General features: G+C 32.6%; 1 protein-coding gene across 4 annotated transcripts in view; it reads left to right on the top strand.

Moving 5' to 3' along the window:
- The first annotated feature begins 86 nt into the window (after positions 1 to 86).
- The window catches only part of mor (SWI/SNF- related protein mor), a 47,747-nt gene continuing 26,169 nt past the window's right edge, over positions 87 to 21,664 (top strand). For 2 of the 4 annotated variants that reach the window (XM_089234870.1, XM_089234872.1), the window contains exons 1-15: positions 87 to 362; positions 2,898 to 3,017; positions 6,464 to 6,549; positions 9,231 to 9,478; positions 10,038 to 10,107; positions 10,890 to 10,965; positions 11,834 to 11,917; positions 12,362 to 12,403; positions 12,559 to 12,656; positions 13,353 to 13,486; positions 14,521 to 14,612; positions 17,091 to 17,245; positions 17,442 to 17,513; positions 17,937 to 18,050; positions 21,395 to 21,551. In XM_089234870.1, coding sequence (XP_089090996.1) covers positions 246 to 362; positions 2,898 to 3,017; positions 6,464 to 6,549; positions 9,231 to 9,478; positions 10,038 to 10,107; positions 10,890 to 10,965; positions 11,834 to 11,917; positions 12,362 to 12,403; positions 12,559 to 12,656; positions 13,353 to 13,486; positions 14,521 to 14,612; positions 17,091 to 17,245; positions 17,442 to 17,513; positions 17,937 to 18,050; positions 21,395 to 21,551 — 1,665 coding nt within the window. In that variant the 5' untranslated portion in view covers positions 87 to 245. Of the gene's footprint in view, positions 363 to 2,897; positions 3,018 to 6,463; positions 6,550 to 9,212; positions 9,479 to 10,037; positions 10,108 to 10,889; positions 10,966 to 11,833; positions 11,918 to 12,361; positions 12,404 to 12,558; positions 12,657 to 13,352; positions 13,487 to 14,520; positions 14,613 to 17,090; positions 17,246 to 17,441; positions 17,514 to 17,936; positions 18,051 to 21,394; positions 21,552 to 21,664 lie in introns of all 4 variants that reach the window. The other 2 variants (XM_089234871.1, XM_089234869.1) reach the window with 2 other exon arrangements.

Below are 21,664 nucleotides of genomic sequence, written 5' to 3'. Positions count from 1 at the left end.
GTAGATAAGATTTTATAATTGCAAAATAAAATATGTTTTTTTCCCCGATATGTCACTTCGGCGGTTAAATCGATCACGGTTGAACCGAACCGCTTTGTCCTGGAGGGGAGAAAAAAAACAACAAAAAGAAAGTGTGATGGCGTCTTCATAGATTTTTTAGGCTTGGACATGAGTGAAGGCTTTTAAAGCGTCAACTTTAAATATTGTTTATTTAATCTTAGTAATTAATCAATTAAAGCGAAAAGATGACTATGCATTATAGGAAAAAAGATGGTGGCCCTAATGTGAAGTTTTACGAAGCGGTCGAGACCGTTGCCCAATTCGATTCCGTGCGTCAATGGCTACAGAAAAACTGTAAAAAAGTGAGGGCTTTATTATTATTAATAATTAAATAGTGAATCAGTAACTCGGACCTTTATTTGGATATGGTCTCAGCTTCAATCGTGGGGATAATTTCAAATAGATTAGACTTTTATAGTGTAATTTATTTACTTTCGATCAATATGTGTGAAATCAAACAGTAATCATTAGGGCCCCCTAGGCGAGGATTGTTCATGGGGTGCCCAGTGGTTCCCACCTGCTGCAGCTGGGATCTTTGATCGGGGCCTTAAGACGGTTTTTTTATGGGTCCACATCCAGCAGAAGGGGGAAGACGATTTTTCATTTCCCCCCCCCCCCCATTAAAACACATCCCGCAGCAGGGGTCCCCTAGGCGGGATTTCCGACTAGATTTTTTTCATGGGCTCCCCCTTTTTTGTGAATTTCTAGTGAAAAGCAAAAAAAATAAAGAGTTGCTCCAGGCTAGCGCTTTGTGAACCATAACTCCACAAGTGGTAGATTTATTGCGTTAAAAAAAATGGATTTATATAATTTTAATTCGAGTCCTCTCTGCCGCACGGGGGTCCATGGCATCAAGGTACATCATGGAGAAATAATGTGGTTGTGTGATTGCCAAAAAACGGGATATCTTTTTGTCGCCAAGTCTTCCATTTCCACAAGTGGGAATGTATCTTTAAGGGCCATCATGGTCATATATCCAATACATGGTTGGTTGCCAGGAATGCAAAACAAGGTTGCCGAGACTTCATATCAAAACAGGTTAGGTCTTCATAAGCGCAGTCAGTGCCAATGTTATTCAATCATTACACTTCACTCATAGTTAGAAAAACTGGTGGCAGATGGCAGCACTACACATAACAAGCATTTCACAGGAACAAACTTCACGTCAGGTTTCACTACATGTACACGTACATTCCCGCATGTACCAATTCGTTAGAGGTTCCGCAGAGGAATATGGACGAGGTGCATGTGTGTGGTTTAGTAGTCAGTGCCAATGTAATGACTTTTTTCTTGCTATTGAGATGGCCTACAAGAATACATATAATTCCAATACATAGAATACCCACAAAAAAAAGTCAATTTATTACATAAATCAGTGATGTGCAGTAATATATGATAATCAATTGAAATATGGTCAAAAATGCAAAAAACTGAAAAAATTATGCACCAAAAATTGAATCAATGAAATATGCTGATGATTAACGGTTGCCAAAATTAGCAAATACCGATGTGGCTGTCAAAGTGGTAGTTAATTTTCTATTAGTGCAGTCAGCACCAGTGTCAATTTTTTTTTTCGTGTTAAAACTGGCAACCCTGGAGGTCGATAATAGTGGAGTCGTACTTTCCACAGGTGTTGCCTGTTTAGATAATGATTCTAAACTAAGGAGCGAACCAGTAGGTATTATAGAAGATAAAGCTTGTAAACATATTCACAGGAATACTCACAGAATTACTGTAAGAAACTGCCTACAAAATATATGTAAGCCTATATAAGTATTAACTTTACCAAACCTTGGGCACTTAAAATATTGGACTCCACGTGAGCATAAGCTACTTAATAAATAGGTTACATATGTTGATTTTTTAGTAGTGGCAACCATATTTATTTTATAGATATATAGTATACGTTCAAGGTTCTACGTTTTACAGGTTTTCAATGTAACCACCAGTGTTGCGTACAACGTCTCTAGCAATTCGGAAGCCTTTGGACACTGTTGGCACTGCCTAACCCCTGGATGGTGTGAAAAGATAGATCTCTTTCCTGGCGCTTTTTCTACATGAACGCTCTTCCCCACTTTGTTACTTTTCAGTAAGGTAATGCAGATGTGTGTGTGTGTGTGCACAGCTAACCTCTTGCAGTCCTTAGTGACAGTTGTCTGCCTCCGAATTCTGAAGGCAGATAGCAGCACTAGTTTAACACATAACAAGCATTTCTGACAAACTTCACCTTAGGTTCACGATACATACACGCATACTCGTTTGAACGAATTTCTATAGAGGAATATGAACGAGGTGCCTGAATGGTTCGGCAGTGGTTCTTGATGACACTGTTGTGCATTGCAACCTCTAACACAGTGTTTACCAACATGATCATTAACACCCCCTGGGGGGGGACATTGGAATGGTCCAATGGGGCAATAGAAGCTACGAGTATAACAGGATCCTGGGGGGTTAGCTTGCATTCAGGAAAAAATTTTCTTAAGAAGGGGGCGATGAGACAAAAATAGTTGGGAGACACTGCTGTATTACATAGCTTTTATACGGCTCTTGCTTTGAAAACATTATGACAGTATTCCAGCTGGCTCGTCCACAACTGCTCTCTTCCTGTTACCACTGTTCATTTACATGAAGGGGGGAGGATGAGTTCATTTGGTCTGGAGTTAAGTATTTAACTTGTAGTATAAACGACATGGCAGTGTTTCACTGCGTTTTTACAGCACTGTTGCCTTTATCAAAAAAATCTACTTATGCATTTGCCTTGGTGTTGAAGGTTTATATTGTGCATGTGAAAGTGATTTACATTATGATTTAAATGGTTGATTTTCTCTTGTTCTTAGTACATTCAAGCGGATCCTCCTACAAACAAGGGTCTAGCGAGCTTGGTCATTCAACTTATTCAGTTTCAGGAAGATGCATTTGGGCGTAATGTTGTAAAGCCACCTCTTACTAGACTGCCGGTAAATATATTTTATAGTACTAAACTATCTTGTGTCTTGCTATAAGTGAATGCATCTTAGATAAATGTATGAGAATTCAAGGAGGAATTATAGAAAACTAATTGAAGTATTCAGCCGAATAACGGTCTGTGTATATTTTGGTAAAATCTGTTTTTCGACTTAACCTTTTATATAGTTTCTGTTACACGTTCCTAAAGCAAGTTCCTATAAACCAACAAATGTAGTTGTACACCTTAACACAGCTGCAATCCTTACAAAAAATATGTTTCCCTAATTCGGCGATGACTTTTATTGTATTTTCTGCAAGTTTGAAAAAATGACGTAGACCATTATTTGGCCAAACGCTTCAATTGAGCAACCTTATCGATTGTAGTAAAAAGTGTAAAAAATGCCCAACCATTTTTTTTTCAAATGCTATTCCCATAAGGAATGTAGATTATGAAATTTTAAAGGGAAAGCATCACATTTTCTTAATTGTTAATTGTAGGTTGTGTACATCATAGATGCATGCAAGATTTTCTGAAGGGGGGGGGGTGTGTTTCAATTTTGTTTTCTGAAAGGTTTTTTATAATTTTTATTGCAAAATAATCTCTTGAGCATTAAATAACATTAATCCTACTTTGGCATGCCTTCGCAGTCAGGTGACAAAACAGTGAAACATTTATGTTCATGCAAATTGACTTTTAAAAGTCTAAAATTTATTTGCGAATCAATTCACATAATTTTAATATTTTTCATTTCACCAAACTCATTCTGTGTATTCCGTCATGAATTGAAAACTGAACACACTTCTCAGGTCTCTTTCGAACATAAGAAAAATTATGGGTTTATCAAATGAAACCAGTTTGGAGGACACTGACATAGACGGAAAGGGAAAAGTATCAGGGTTGGGTTTTAGACATGACAAGCATCATAAACTGGTTTAAACCATCATAAACTGTCGAAAATCTTCAAAAACCTAAATGAATGCCTTTTAATAATGTTTTGAACACAATAGGTATATAACATGATGAAAAACTTACTTTTTTGCATATTACAATGTTTTATTTTCAAACATTAATTTATAACAATAATTTAAACAAAATATATTAATAATTTGTAATTTTGAATTTTTCAACATAAGAGTCTAGAACGTATAAAATATAATTTTATACTTTATCTAAGCTTATCTTAACTAGTGTTCAATTTGCTGAGCAGAATAGAGCTATTTATTCAAAATATGTATGATGGCATCAGGGTTAGGTTTTTGACCCCAGAAACTAACTTGGTATTAAAACTGTCAAAAACTTACTGTCAATGATGTCAAATAAATTTTGTTAACCTGATAGATATGTTAAATAACAAAACACTTACTTTTATGTAGATTAAAGGTCTTTATATTCAGAATTATAATTACTAAGGAAAAATACCTATTTTGATATTTTAAATTTTCTGATCCGCCCGAAATTTTATTCCATATAAAAATTCTCATGCAGCATCTGTTAATACACTAATTAAACTCATTTATTTTTTATTTTCCCCTAAACATTTCTTCGCTCAGTGTGTATAAATTCACAGTTCTAAAGAGTATTTTCAACTAAAGCAGAGCTAATGGGACTTGATACCCAAAGCATTTTTTTTTTTTTTTTTGCATGTTTGAATACAGCTTCAATTGGAAAGCCATTGCATTATAAATGCTAGTAAATATACCATATAAAAGTGCAAAAGTAAGAATAACTGAGTTTGACTAAGGATAAGTTACAGGAGTTTCTTAAGCATCATATACAAGCTAGCATTGCCAAATTAAATGACATTTTAGTCCTACAATTTAGTATTTTGATCTCCAGATATATTTCAATGTTATGCACAATAAGAGTATCGTTTTAAGTATCGGTGATTATCTACATAATTTAATAATAACAGAAATCAACATTACATATATGATGTAATAAACCTTTTTTTAAATACTTATCTGTTGTAAAAAGAGTACAGCAGATGTGGCTTATATCAATGCACACATATATAAGCAGTTGAAGAAATTTTGAAAGGTCAAGATTCATCTTGAATCAGAGAATGTCAAATCATTCCATAATTTTCCCTTCAGTGTTTATGCTATGCTTTATTCAAATTGTATATTTTATAAGAAAAAACCATATATATTTTGTGCAAAATAATTCTGTATAGAGTAGAAAATTATTTTAGAATCATATTAAATATTTATTTTTTGTATAACATAGTCACTTTAAACATTACATGCAATTAATGTGTGTATTTCCAATGGGAATTTTTATATTGAAAAGCAATATTTGAGGTTTTGACAGTGTTCAACAAAGGTTTTTGACATGACAGTTTAAACCGTGGTTCAAACTGTCAAAAACTGCCATGTGTCAAAAACCTGTCAACCCTGAAAAGTATATATCAGATGATATGGCAGCATTAGAGTTTTTCACATTTGTCTTGGTAAATCTATTCTTGAATGTGTTTCATTTAATCTACTCTTTTAACAATAACATAGCTGCCAAGTCTCCCGGATTGTGTGGAAGGATCTCAAATTACTACTCTGTCTTCGACTCAGATTGTGATTGTAAAAAATCACTACATTTAGGGATTAAATTATTCCACTACAATTTACCCAAAATAAAATAAAATAAACTGTTGTTGCTCCATAAGGTTATGTAAATTGTTGCCATTTCGTCAAATCACAAAAAATACTTTGGTGAATTATCTGTTTCTCCCCAAAAGCAATCAGCAAGCTTCAATCTGGCCTTTTGAAATCCAAAATTGGCTCAATCATGTGTATCTCAGGGTTTAAGCTACGGTCACATTGGGAAAATTGTAGAATGCGAAAGAAGAAGTAGCTACCATCGCAAAAATGCTTATAGGAGGTACGAAATGAGTAAGACATCCAACCATCAATCATTACATAGCATTTTGCTAAAGCTTTTCCCCCAATTTTCGCTTTTTTGCGAAAGGAATTTTTTATCCAGCTTAAACCCTGGTGTATCTGTTTTATCCATATGTTCTGTTTCAGGCCCAAAAAAGATTTTTTGGTTTTTCGAGATTTTGTTTTTGAGAGGTAATTTAACTCAAGGACTTTAACCTACTGGTTGGCCATGATTGGCGATGGCTTGCACTGTGTCACGGTTTTCTGCATCGGGAAAAATATCCCTAAAATTTCCCTTTTGCTAATGAAAAATCCCTAAAATGTTTTAAAGGATCCCTTTTACATTTATTTCTGTAGAAAATTTTTGTATCTGCGCGAAAACATCCCAAATTCTCGTTCTACAAAGTTGGCAGCTATGCAGTAATAAAGTTTTAACTGTTAACTAAGTCTCTGTGATAGATAAGATTTATTTGTCTGGATTATAAAAATATCAAAAAACTTGTTATTTAATATGCATACAATGGAAAGTATTGATTTTATTTTGGTTTTTATCTTGAAAATTAAAAAAAATGTTTTTTTGCAGATGAAATGCTTTTTAGACTTTAGACCTGGCGGGGCTTTGTGCCATATATTAGCTGCTGTATACAAGTTCAAAAGTGAACAAGGGTGGTAAGATTAATTTCATTATGATTAATTTGATCAGGTATCTGATCAGAAGAAAAAAAAAAATCTGAAATATGTTTCTTTACTCAATTATCAACTTAATAGATAGAGAGAAAGTAAATACAGTAACCTCTCTATACAGTCAAATCCCGTTATAACGAATGCCAAGAGACTGGAGGAATAACTTAGTTAAAACAAAATTTCGTAATAAAGGAATTTCAGGTTACCTAGCATTGTTCCTATGTAAACTTATTTGGGGGATTAGAAAAGTGTTCGTTAAAACAATATTTTTGCTATAACGGTATTCGTTAAAACAGGATTCCACTGTATATTGTGCATATCTAGAGAAAATCCATGTCATAATATAACCAACGACTTCTAATGTTATATTTGTTACCATTTCTAGTTAAGGCACAAAATATACGAAAGCATGCTATAATTAAGGGCTACTGTATTCTGTACATGTGTGTTTGTTAGTGAATATGTGGTTTGGTTTTTGTTTACACAGAATATGCATGCCAAAATGTTTATGTTCATTGAAATTTCATACTTCAGCAATCAAAAAATAAAAATATCTAATTAAAAATATGGTATTGCTTAAAAGAAAGTATAATCTTTATGTGATCAGGGCATTGAAATTTTAGGAATTCTAAAATCTTATTTATTTTTTTTACCTTAAGAATGTGGCTATTTTAAGTGTTCTTTTTTTAAATTGTAAAACAAATTATACAGGGTGGGAAAATTCCTGGACACATTTTAAAAATTAATAACAAATCAATCAAATTGACATTAAAATGTGCGGCTGCACGAAAATACTTATCATTACCTAGAGTTTTTTTTTCAAATTTCACACTCATGTGGTTGTTTTGTAAAACAAAATGCTCATCATAACATGAAATGTAACGCGAACAGTGCATAATTAATGTTTATGATGATTTACGTTACATGGAACTATCACATTTTAATATGAGCACCCTTTTCAGCTCAGGCTAAATCTGAACGAGTGGATAGGTGCTCATGGTTAAATATAGCAGTTTTAAGTAACACAAATTGTCATAAACATTAATTATATACTGTTTGTATTGCATTTTATGTGTTATGCCAAGTTTTTCATTTCACAGCACCACTTGTGAGAATTTGATTTTTTTTAAATTTATTAAAAAAACAACTCTAGGTCGTGAAGAGTATTTTAGTGCAAATCGCATCTTTTTATGTTAATTGGTTGATTTATTAATTTTTTCAATGTGTTCGGGACTTCTCGTCTGCCCTGTACTTTTGATTTTTGCTGTATGTTCATTCGTTTAAGTAAAACTGAAATAGTTTTTTTTTATAAAATGAAATTATTTAATAAATTTTTTTGAATAACCGAAATATGTGGTAGTCTTGCTTCAATTCACCTAAGATTATTGAGACTGTAATAGAAAATTATGTCTATGTATATAATTTGTCCTTGAGCATTTAGATTTCTTTGATTCACATTTTCTTAATGCAAAAGCCAATTTTTTTTTAATTCATGGATATTTATGCATGTTATTAAAAAAACTGTGAATTCCTCATGTTAACCAAGATGATGAGATTAACCAGTCATCTGGCCAGGGGTTTATCCAAACATTTTTCATTTATTATATATGGTCTTATTTTTGTGAAAGATTCACGATTTTGGGAAAAGTAAGTAGTTTTGTAGATACAATTTAGTGAATTTTGTTGAAAAAACCCCATTAATTTCAAATTAATGGTTTTGTTAATTTGTATTTCGTGAAGGGTCAGTTTGTGAGATTTGAAATTTTGCGAAGGGTTTGAAAAATGGACTCAAATTTCGACTACAGGGCTCTGTTGGCTATGACGGAATAGAACAATTTTTGATATAATGTAGTTCTTTGGTTATAGCAGAGAACATGATGAACTCAGTCTCAATGTATTCATAAAAAAAATTTAATCCAAAACATTTTATTGGCTTTAAACTTCCAAAAAAGGGCAAAAGGGGATATTAATTGGCTAGATCACTAGTTCGTTAATGAGGCAAGGCTACTATAAAATAAAAATAATCATTAATTTTGAAGACATTATTAATGTCTTTTCCAACTTATAACATATTTTGTGATTACACATAATATGTTATAAGTTATGATTACACATAATATGTTATAAGTTATGATTACACATAATATGTTATAAGTTATGATTACACATAATATGTTATAAGTTATGATTACACATAATATGTTATAAGTTATGATTACACATAATATGTTATAAGTTATGATTACACATAATATGTTATAAGTTATGATTACACATAATATGTTATAAGTTATGATTACACATAATATGTTATAAGTTATGATTACACATAATATGTTATAAGATTCTAAAGTGATAATTGATAATTTTTGATTAAAATCATCATATTATATCAATTAAAATAAGCTGGTTTATTCCACTTGTTAAAAGTCATGTGTGCTCATTTTTTTTTAAATGCTTTTTTTGTGAAACGCTCTGCATTTCTTGTAAAGGTTTATGAGGACTTATCCTAGTTTTCAACAACATAATGGGTATGAAAAACTGTTATATTGTTAGCCCATGTTGTTCAATTTGGATTGAAAAAGGTTCAAAGAGCTGCATTAAACTTATTATATTTAAATTTTTTATCATTGATGATAAATTTATAGTGACAAAATATTCATCAGGCGTCGATTTGACTTCCAATCCCCATCTCGTATGGACCGAAATGTTGAGATGTTTATGACGATCGAGAAGACACTAGTGCAGAACAAATGCCTGGCCTTGCCTCATATTTTCATCATGCCAGAAGTGGAGAAGCAACTGGTCCCAAGGCTTAAAGATATCATCAAGAGGCATCAGGGTACTATAGCTGAGAACCCCGATGATGCCTCTCACCTTGTGCATCCGCCGTTGCCAACAACTGATGGCCCTGGTGAGTGGGTTTTATCTTGTGCATTCTGTTTTAATGCTTGTGATTTAAAGAAGATGCATATTAGAAATTGTAAAAACTTCCTGAGGGATCTTAAAAAAAAAAAAATCAAATGACCCATTAAAATTAAATTTTATTTCCTTGCTGTTACAGTATATAAAATATCCCTTGGCACAACAAAATCTGTCAAACAAAATCGCTGAATTTATGATTCACCAATATTTTTTTTCTCCTTCAGTTTTCAATCTTGAAAATTATTTTCATGCATAACTATGAAATCGAAAGTATATATATGTAATTATGTACTTGATATTGAATTATGCTAGTACAATGGTGCCTTGCAATACAACAAAATTAACATTGAATCACAAAACCATTGAGTAGCTGGACGGTAGACCATATAAGTCCATCCTTGTATTCTTGCACAGTTCAGAAAAATTTGAGCATTAAATTGGGGATAATGTCAAATTGTGAGGGCATCCTTGTATTTAGTGTAGTTTTTTTGCAGATTTTGGAATAAGCTATTTTAAAAAATATGAAATTGGTTTTGTTCTCTTTACAGAGGACTGGGTTAGAGTTGTCTTCAAACGAGATAAAAATGTCATGCTTCATTGGTGGTTTTATCCAGACAGGTTTGTTTTGTTTTTCTGAGAAAATATAAAATGAACTGTGTACTTTGTGTTAAATTATGTATATTCAATTTTAAGAGCTGGCAAATGAGATGGCGAGCATATAGCTATTTAAATAGTATTTCATATTTTAATGAATGCAGAGCTATTAAACATGATTCAGAAGAACTGAGGCAAGTAAAAGAAAAACAATTTCTGACCATTTTTATTGGAGCAGTAATCAAATACACTATGAAAAAAATCTTGATGTTTGCGATATTTCGGAAAGATAAAACAGTCTTTCACAAGAGATTGAATTACTTCTGTCAGAGATGCCGCTGACACAATATGGCATATCAAATACCCAAAATTGCCAGACAAGGATGCATAAAAATTTGATTCATGTGGCCTATGGGACGCATTCTCTAGTAGTAGACAATGAAATTAAAAGAACCTAGTTATAAGCTGGTAAATTAATCCTTTTTTCAATGAACCTTAGGATTAAACATGTTTTTAGAAATGAATTATTTATTTCACATGGATGCCAGTGAATGATTGGGGGGGGGGGGGTTGCCACACTTTCACTTAAAAAAGACCCAGATTTTTCCAATAACTTTGGTCATTAGAGTACAGCCGCATCTCTGCTCTATGGAAGCACACTAAGATGCCATAATTTTGTTCATAAAAGATTCTAAAACACTAACAATTATATCTTTTCAATTGTCAAGAAATTCTTGATATTTTTTTCCAGTATTGTTTGCTTTTTTTCTTATATGAGCTAGCTGATTTATTTATTATTATTATAGTTTTGATACCTGGGTTACTGGTATTGATATTGAACAAGAACCAGAATCCCCGGAACCACAGGATGGTCCATTTGAGGTGAATTTTTTTTCCTATCTATATAAACATGATCTTAGGGTGCTTGTTTTGTATAGATACCATGCTATTTTTAATTATCAGCATTACCATATGACGCAGTAAGTACATGAAAGTTTATACTACACACTTTTCTATCCACATTTTTTTCTGACTTTCAACTTTTTAGCTGATGAATTTTTCCATTGGAATGCACTTGCAGTTAGATGACTTTATTTTGATAATGTTATAGTCCCCTAATCTTACGGTTGCCAATGAGTTCTGATGTAGTGAAATCATGCAGAATTTACATAACTTGAAAAAAAGTTGAATTCTAAAACTTATCTAATGCTGCTTTTTTCATAACACAAACTTATTTCAGAATTGCATCAATGATTTGGCTCTTAAAAGTGCCATGTTTTTAGTGAATATGTAAACACAAAGAAACCCCTCCTTGCGAAAATTCACAATGCGAGTCTTGAACACCATTTAAGGTATTGGAAGTCAATGAGTCATTTCTTTTAAAAATCTTTAATAGTAGTCCACTTGTGTTGCGAAAACGGACTGTATTTTTATTTTTCCTATTCCAGCACCAAGACATGCAAATTTTGATATCCATGTCTTGTCTAGTCCAGTGAGTTTGAAGATGGAAAATTTTTTATGTTAGTTTTATTGTTTCACTTTGAAGCTGAAATAACTTTAGTTTCGGGTATGTGTTTCCGGGATCATGTGGGGCTCATGCATCACAAGTTTCAGCCCACTGAGCTAGACTGCGTCAATTGGAGGAATGAGAGCAACAATGATATTGAAATTTGTTATTTTGCTTTTATGTCTTTTTATGAACAAGTACTTTTTTGCCGTAATTGAACTTATTTTGTGAAATCTAAAATAGGTAAATGCCAGATGGCTATTGGATTTGGATGATTATAATGAATGGATGAATGAAGATGATTATGAAGTAGAAATGGATGCTCTGGTAAGTTTGTTATATGAGCAAGTGATAATTAGAAAAGTTAACAATTTCTATCTTTGATAACGTGACTTAAGCCCAGAAATGCAATCTAGAAGTGCTGAACTATTAAAAAATAATAATAAACCAAGTCTCAGCTTCAATAGTTCATCACTAGATTGTGAAATCACAATATTTTTAACTCTGTGAAAATAATTCTAGTATAAAATTTTTTCTCAAAATGAGGATTAATCAGCTTACACCAATGTCCCTTAAACTCCATCAAATATGGTGCTAATGAGTCTAGAAGCAATGTATATATGCATCTTCCAAGCTAGTTACCCACAAACCTGTTTTGTTCCTGTGTTTTTAAAGTTTACCACTATTTTTATTTCTGTATTTTTTGAAGTTCAGTTCATTTTGAACTAAAAATGTCACAAGTATAAAAGCATATTCACTTTTTTTCAACAGGGAAGGAGGCGATCTCCAAGAGGCAAATATACTGTTGAAGAGGTAAGAGTAAAAAAAAAATTATGGATGTACATTGTTTGTGGAAAAGCAAGCATAAAGAATCTCTCATTAGGAAAAATTTTTCCTTAATTTTGATGATTGAATATTTAAATTGTTTATTGCATAATGCAGAATTTTGTAAATTGTTTTATTTGTAGTTGATTGCTGGTCTTGATGGTGATAAGAAAGATAAGAAGAGCCAAAAGAAAAGAAAACGATCTCCTTCTCCTCCATCTGAAAAAAGAAAAAGAAAAGGGTAGGGCAGTTTTTTTTTTGTTCTACGCAGTCTATAAATTAAAGCAATATTTGTCAAAGTTTATCAATGTTGATCTCACAGTCTATTATATGGAGGGTTCAGAAGGCAATCATTGTATGTCAATAAATGTTGATGAGATAAAAGCATCTTTTTAAAAATGATTGAGGAAGAAAAAAAACTGCACATTTTTCAGGCACCATTTTCTGTTTTAATATAAAAATAGCAACTTGAATGCTTTGGCAACTGAAAATTTTAACAATGAAAAGCCAAGTCAATATGCAAGTCATTTCAGAAAAAGTGACTTACAGTGGTTTTTTTTTCTGAGCCCTCCATATAGACATCAGTCAATCAGTAGTGTGCAGATTAATAATAAATTTCTTTTCAGATTATTCCATTTTGAAATCCAAATTGATTAACACAAAGGGAAATTTCCCCCCAACTATAATCTAAAAAAATTTCAGATATTTTGTGCAATGTTAAAATGTAGAAAGAATTAAATTTTGATTAAAAAAAGAAAGATGAAAATATTTAAGCTAAAATAAAGGAGCAGAAAAAACTGTCTTCTGTAACAAAAGTTTTCATTTGATGAATTTCATGAAAAAAGAAATTAAATTTAATAATATTTTTCATCTGAATGAATTTTTTTAAAGCTTTTTATACTGATAATGATCGCTATTGTTTTTCCCTCCTCCTCAGAGCCAGCAGAAATTCTTCGATACTATCAAAAAAGAAATTTTCTAAAGGAGATGATGAATCAGATGATTTGACTAAAGACATGGAAGAACCTTCTCCTGAACCAAATGTGCAAGAAGTTCACATACCAAAGAATGGTAATACTAAAGATATTTAATTTGTTACTTGGTAACACATGCTAATTCATAGCTTTTGTTTATTTATTTATGTACTTAAAATCACGAAACACTGACACTTTCTATACAGTTTGTATTGATTATGTTATGAAATGATCATAACCTACCTCGTGTATTGATAATAAATTTAATTAATTTATTATTTATTTATGTATTTAAAATCATGAAACACTGACACTTTCTATACAGTTTGTATTGATTATGTTATGAAATGATCATAACCTACCTCGTGTATTGATAATAAATTTAATTTATCTGAATGTAAAATGATTCTCAAATATCCACCCAAATACATGGTTTGTGATAGACATAATATATGTCCATTTTCTGCTCTTATTTTTTTTTTGGTGGAGGGGGCTTTATCGTATAGTTTGGTCAATATTTTATACCTGTGTATAAGCTTATCTAAATCCAGCTCCAATCATTTCATTTGTGCTCTCCAAGTTCAAAATCTCTCATTATTTGGAAACAAAAATGAAATTTCTTTTTTTAAGGCTTAGAGTTTCTTTGAAAGGGGTAGAGAGATTTATTAGAGATGTATTTGGGGAGGGAAGAAGAAAGATTTTAAATTTCATTATAGAGAACATTTTTGCAATCTGTCTAATTTGTTATTTGCAATTTACACCATCTTTTGTAAGTAGATTTCATTAGATTCATTTGAAACTCACTACTTTTATCATATACTTTTGATGGCATAAGCACCTTTTCCGATAAAATCCAACACTATTATTTGCATGGCATAAATTATTTTATATATGTTACAAATGCTTTCAGATTTGTATGAATCTGTCTTTTCTCTTTGCCTTTCTTCCTTGTTGGGTAAACTTATGTTTCTAATGTTATACGTATGGTCCAAATAAGGCAAAATTGCTGTAGAAAATTCTGATTCAAACAGTTAATTTCTTCTGCTTTTAGAGATGAATATTTCAAATGCGTGCTGTGCTCTGAGAGTCAATTTTTAAAGATATGTGATCTAGAAATTATTATTTTTTTAGTAACTAATCCCAGAAGTAGCAAAGATAATGAAACACAACCACTGAAGGGTGGTACTCTTCTAGATTTGGATGGTAATGAAGCTGAAGAAAAGGTAAGATGAAAACAAGCTCTTCTTTTGACTATTATATTATCAGCTTTACCTATCTTTTAATGTTTTGGGCAAATCTTTTCATAATCTCATTGTCTGAAATACCCTGTATGTGTAAAATCAGAATATATTATAGCTGTCAACTCTCCATAATTTCAACTCCTATCTTCTGGACTTCCTCAAAGATTTTTCATCTTCCAAAATTCTACACAATTCCAATAGAGCAGGCACATCTTAAACACAATATCTACCTAACTCAGAAATTCAGACATTTGCCATTTTCAGTTCAAAATATAGAAAACAGCTGGTAACACAAAAACACCAACAAACACCACCACAAAACACACAACTACATAACACTGGCAACATAAATACATTAAGGCTCATATACACTCAGAGCACATGTTCTGGCAAGTACTAATTCATTAGAAATTCCCCAAAGCAATGTTTAAAAAGAAGTACAGTTAAGCAGTGTCATAATTACAAAAACAAATCACTTTTTTTCAGATAAGGGGATACTTTAACAATCTCTTTAGGGGGGGGGGGGAGAGGAGAAGTATGTTGCATCTGCTTTTTCTTTCGAAAACACTGTTACATTCTTAATATTAGTTGTACAATTTTATAATTGTGCAAAGTTCTAAAGTCATTATGGTAACTAGCATTTGTGCTGTCAATCGTTATTCATTTGGCGAGAAAGAGATAAAATTTGTTAAAAAGCCAGTGTCCATTGGTGTTTCTTATGATTTAATCGGCAAGCTGACATTCTGTTTTGAATAAGTCTAGCCCGATTCTGGTTCCAATGGCTTTTTTTCATGCCATGATATTTTGGTTTGAGTATGATAAATAATTTAAACTACCGTTGAGTTATAACTGGTGACTGTTTGCGCTAATTGGCAATGGCTGGTACAATGTTCCATTTTTGTTATGGACAGCAAATGTAGGAATTATAATGTAGATTTTTTTTTTTCCACATTTTGAAGGTAATAGTTGTTGACTTTAACCTTTTGTCATTTATTGAATTTTTTGCTCTGATTTTTCAATAATTTTTTTATCAAGTTTTAGATCACCTTTAAAGAAATTTTGACTGTAGTGGAAGGAGGGAGAACTCCTATTGTTTAAACTTTAATATGATAAATCCCTATGTTGTGCTAAAAAATCTCTCGTATATTTGTCTGGATATGTTTTTAAAAACAAATTTAGTTACATCTGAAAATCTTCAGGGCTCCCACTCATCCTACTTTTCCTACTTTTTGGTAAGATGTCCTACTTTCTAGTTTTTGTCCTACCTTTTTACCAAAACCTATCAACAAAATTCATATAATTGATTTTAATTAAGGAGGGAATCATAGATATAATGACAAATAATACAAAATGTAGTAGTTTGCAATTAATGATTCTGCAAAACTAGAAATTGTATTAGGTGTGTATGTGGACCATTTGCTGGTTTATTAAATTTTCATTTGCTTAGTTTGAGGGTTCAACAAGTAGAGTAGTGATTAAAAATTTCTACCTGGTCAAAAAAAAAAAAATTGTACTTACTTCATGGTCTTGGGCAGTAACGTTCATCATTTAAAAATTGTGGTGCACATTTCATGTATAGGTGAGACAACAGTTTGCATAATAAAGCAGTTGGTACATAGACCTAGGTTTTGTGGCTGATGATACCCAATAAGATTCAATTGTCTTCTGTATTTTTAGGGCATCCAGAGGCATAAACAATATTTGCAATGCTCAGCAAAGAGTTAGAAATGAAAGTGCTTCATTTGTCAAAAACGATTACACTGGCATTGAGCACTGAAATTTTAACAAATCCTTTTGAAAAAGGGATGGAGAATGCAGTAAAACTATCTGTTCCACCTTGACGTATTTATATTGAACCTTGTATTTACACGTTTTGCACTATGCTCTTGGAAGTGGTCTCGAAAGAGTGTCATTTTAAAAAACTCAATGTCTTCATAATTTGCTGTGTGCATTGTCAAAGAGAGTTGACAGGTGACTGTGGAAGACTCCAAAAAAAAAAAAAAAAAAGAAGAAGAAGAAGAAAGAATGTAATATATATTGTGAGGAGAGATAGAAAAGAATTAACTGTGGTTGCTAATACTCTATTTTGGCCAAAATAGAGTATTAGCGCTGTAACCAAATCATTTCTGTTATTTTGCTTTGGCTCAAGTCAATCTTACAGGATACTGAAATAGTGTGCTAGGAATTTTTTTTTAGATTTTCGAAAAAAAAACTTTTTTTAAAGGATTTTTTTAAATATTATGTTATGATTATGTTGTCTAAAGGGGGTGCCCTCCTCCCACTTCCTAAATTTTCCTAATTTTTTGTGGGAGCCCTGAATCTTCTCAATCCTCATTTTGCAATATTGACAGCTGTAGCACATGGTGTGAGGTATAGGCCATTACGAAAATGTAAAAAATGTTACTAAATCTCGAATTGAGAAAATTATAACTAAGTCATTTTTCTTGATGAAATTCACAGATCGATAAGGACGAAAAATCCAAATCTTCAAGGCCAAGCTCACCAAGCAGCCAAAGTAGAGATAAACCACCTGACGATAGTCAAGATGACAATGTGACTGAACAAGCCAATCACATTATTATTCCCAGTTACGCTGCATGGTTTGACTACAACAGGCAAGTTTTCTTAGAAAAATATTTTTAGCATCTCATAATAGTTAATTGCATTCATATGTTCTCAATGACAAGTGTTTTTTTTTTTTGTTCTCCCATGAAGTGTAGTTAGATACACATAATACTTGTCTATTGGGGAAACTATATTTTTAATGCATCTTGCTGTATCTCAATTTTATTTTTCCCATATTCCTTTCAGTATTCATGCTATTGAACGCAGAGGACTTCCGGAATTCTTCAATGGCAAGAATAAGTCAAAAACTCCAGAAGTGTGAGTATATATTGTTTTACTATTGCAATAATATATATTGCAGATGACCCTCTGGCTGTAGATTTATTTATTTATATTATTTATTTCTATCAGAAGATTTGATAGAAATAAAAGGGGGATAGAAATGGTCCTTAACTTTCTTATGTGATCACTTTTGCAATTTATCAATTTTAATGTCAGAATTTATTATTGTGCCAGGTAGGTATTCAATAAACATTTTATGAAGCCTGAAGAATTTAAAGCTAATTCATATAATCGGTCAAATGTTACACTTTAAAGTATTACCCCATGCTAGAACTGCTGTTAGATAAGTTTCATATTTTTTTTTACTTTAATAATTGGGCAAATACAATATTCTATCAAATATGTATTCATGCTTGTAATTTATTTGCAATTAATTTTTCATTTCTCTATCTTGTATAGATACATAGCATACAGGAATTTCATGATAGATACATACCGTCTAAACCCTACAGAATATTTAACTGTCACAGCCTGTCGCCGTAATCTAGCAGGTGATGTTTGTGCTATTATGAGGTAAGTTTATGGCTTCCTTTAAAAATATTTTTTACTAGCTATAATACCTGGGTTTTCTTTAATGAGGCTTTTTGGATCATGTGATATCTCCCTCTTTCTTTGAGGGACATGCAAATCGTGTCTAAATTAACCAATATGGTGACTTTCTGCGCGACTCATGAAATAAACAAATCTAGATTTAAAGAAACATAGAAATGAATATATATATTTTTCTTTTTTAAGGGGTGCTAAGTATTTTGGTTCCCCCCCCCCTAACTTTGTTATCCATCTGCCTGTTTCTGCTTCCAAAAATGCTCAATTAAAGCTGTGGAATTGTTTTGATGTACTTTTTACGGGCTGATAATTAATTTTAAAATATCCTAACCCACATAAATTTATACAGTTGAATATCAAAAGACAATACGGAGACATTAATTTTCATGCTTGAGAAGATATAAATAAAAAGTTGAAATCAATGTTATTGCATGAATATCCAACGCAAAAGTAGGTCTAGCTAATTACTTCATATTTTAATCTCCTGGGCTTCGTATTTCCAAGTATTGATGTGGTGGAAAATCCCACTAAATTTCTGCATTTCTACAGTAAAATCTGCAATTTTAACACTGATTTCTGTGGGATCATCCTTTGTCTGACCATCAAAGTAATGCTGATGATGATTCTGACATTCATTCAAAAAGCACTCATTACTGGGAGGATTAAAAAAGGGGCAAACCTATTATACATACACTGGCAGTGTTAAAGAAGTGACAAACCATTGTAAAGGCGTATACACGTTCAAGTCGGGTCCCATTTGGTATATACGCAAAATTTGGTGATGATCAATCTAAAATTGTAGATTTGTATAGAGAACATACACACACAGACAATCAATTCTATATATATAGATTTATAAGGTTATGTTAACGATATTTGGGAAAAAATAAGTGAAAAATAAATCGGCTCATTTTGCTTTAAAATTGATTTCTGTTTGGTTGGCAATGATTGTTTTTCAAACATAAAAACCAATTAATCATTTTATAATTATTTTTTTTTTACTGTGCTTGCTTCTGTGTTAATTGCCTATGATATTTCCATGCCATGACATATCTGCACTTTAATTCTTCTATTTTTGAAAAATTAACCCTCTCATGTATGGACTTTTATTCACTTAAACAGTATTGAAATATGATTTGTTACAACTCTATTGAAACTCCTGTCATTTAAAATAGTTTTTGGAACCAATTTAGTATAGAAGAGTTGATCCACTTTGCCCAAGAATATTGAGAAGACACCAACGAATAAGGCAAATACACAGAAAATAATAAAAGTCCTAATGCATTTCAACACCAATGGGTGTCGCCTTCAGAGGAAAAATTTAACCACTAGTCTCGCTGACAGAGTTTCACACTTGGGTTGAATGCCAAATCTTCATGCTCGGTTGCTCAGCGGAGGAAGTATGTCTGTTCACTTCAAATGTCGTGGTCAAAATGAAGCTGTGAGCCTGCGTGAGATACTAATGCAGCGTCCTGATTGGACATTTGCAGAATAGTGCTATCCGATTGGTCCATTCGAATTTTCTTGTAATTCCCGCTCGAAATTAATTTAAGCCATGGTGTTGCGATCGGGGGTCTAGATTTATTATCGTTCACTAGTATATTTTTGAAGGCCCGAATATATGTGCCTTCGTAGAAATCTAGATCAACTGTGGACTTGACTTTGTGAAAAACTCTCGCTTCTTGAAATTTGAATTTATGGCCTTCTTGCCAACAATGAGCGGCGATGGTAGATTTTTCACATTCCTGATTCTTAACACAGCGAGCATGTTCATTTAATCTTGCTTTTATGGGTCTCCTTGTCTGTCCTATATAACCAAGAGAGCAATCACCACATGGAATGTAATAAATGCCCCAATGTTTATTCTGCGGTATAGCATCTTTAGGGGGCATGAAACCAAAGTTTTTAGTGGGCACATCTAAAGACTAGCGAAAGGCTTGCGATAGACCAAGGTTTGGAACCTCGATCTATCGTAAGCCTTTCGCGATCTCATTACCACCTCATTTCAGATCTTGCCACCCCATGCAATGGAAACTTTCGGCTTTTCGCACCTATGTAGCGAGAGCATTTACCATCTGTTCAGATCGGAACACATTAGACCATGAACTTGAAACCATCAGAGCAATTGCGATAGACAGGGGGTTCAACACTAAGATCGTTGACGAATTAAGTAGAAAATTCTTGAAACCGGCACGAGGAACCACTCTAGAAAATATTACAGAGAGACCACTCAGAGAAAGTGTAGTCATACCCTACGATCCAATACTCTCACTGAAGATCAAACCGATTCTTAAAAAGTTTAATCTAACAACCATAGATGTGCCCACTAAAAACTTTGGTTTCATGCCCCCTAAAGATGCTATACCGCTGAATAAACAATGGCGCATTTATTACATTCCATGTGGTGATTGCTCTCTTGGTTATATAGGACAGACAAGGAGACCCATAAGAGCAAGATTAAATGAACATGCTCACTGTGTTAAGAATCAGGAATGTGAAAAATCGACCATCGCCGCTCACTGTTGGCAAGAAGGCCATAAATTCAAATTTCAAGAAGCGAGAGTTTTTCGCAAAGTCAAGTCCACAGTTGATCTAGATTTCTACGAAGGCATATATATTCGGGCCTTCAAAAATATACTAGTGAACGATAATAAATCTAGACCCCCGATCGCAACACCATGGCTTAAATTAATTTCGAGCGGGAATTACAAGAAAATTCGAATGGACCAATCGGATAGCACTATTCCGCAAATGTGCAATCAGGACGCTGCATTAGTATCTCACGCAGGCTCACAGCTTCATTCTGACCACGACGTTTGAAGTGAACAGACGTACTTCTTCCACTGAGCAACTGAGCTTGAAGATTTGGTATTCAACCCAAGTGGGAAACTCGGTCAGCGAGACTATTGGTTAAATTTTTCCTCTTAGGACTTTTATTATTTTTTGTGTATTTGCCTTATTCGTTGGTGTCTTCTCAACAATTTAGTATATCCCAAATGGGAAAAACATACAACCACAATGGTTAATTATTCCTGAATAATCAGAAATAAAAATCTATCTGCCATCATATGAGGGCCCCACATTTGTAGAAAGATCCCTTATCTGAAAAGGTTTAAATGAACTTTTGGATATTTGATCACTTCGAAAAATTTCATTATATATTTTAGATACAAAAATTTTATAGGATCGGTTTTCTTGCTTACATGAGTGAATGTGAAATTTAGTTATTAATTTGTTGGTTTTTGTTTTTTACATTGGGTCTGAATTATTTTTGAAATCTAATGTTTTTTATTTTGTACATTTATTTTTAGAGTTCATGCATTCCTGGAACAGTGGGGTCTTGTCAATTATCAAGTAGATGCAGATGCTCGACCAACACCAATGGGACCTCCATCTACATCACACTTCCACATCCTTGCCGATACTCCATCTGGTCTTCAACCTTTGAATCCTCCAAGAACACAGCAGGTGATTTGATTAATCGTGTTTTCATTGAATCTCAGTTCAGTTATTCAGCTTGTATTTGTGATTAAAAGTGTTGCAAAATATATTTCTTAATATTCATTCACTATATAATTTTT

This window comes from Pholcus phalangioides, unplaced genomic scaffold, assembly GCF_987345545.1.
Source record: "Pholcus phalangioides strain wild (caught in Gottingen) unplaced genomic scaffold, Ppha-v1.0 ptg000008l_1, whole genome shotgun sequence".
Classification (NCBI taxonomy): domain Eukaryota; kingdom Metazoa; phylum Arthropoda; class Arachnida; order Araneae; family Pholcidae; genus Pholcus; species Pholcus phalangioides.
Note: the sequence above shows the minus strand (reverse complement) of the source record. Positions and strands in the feature narration are given on the sequence as shown.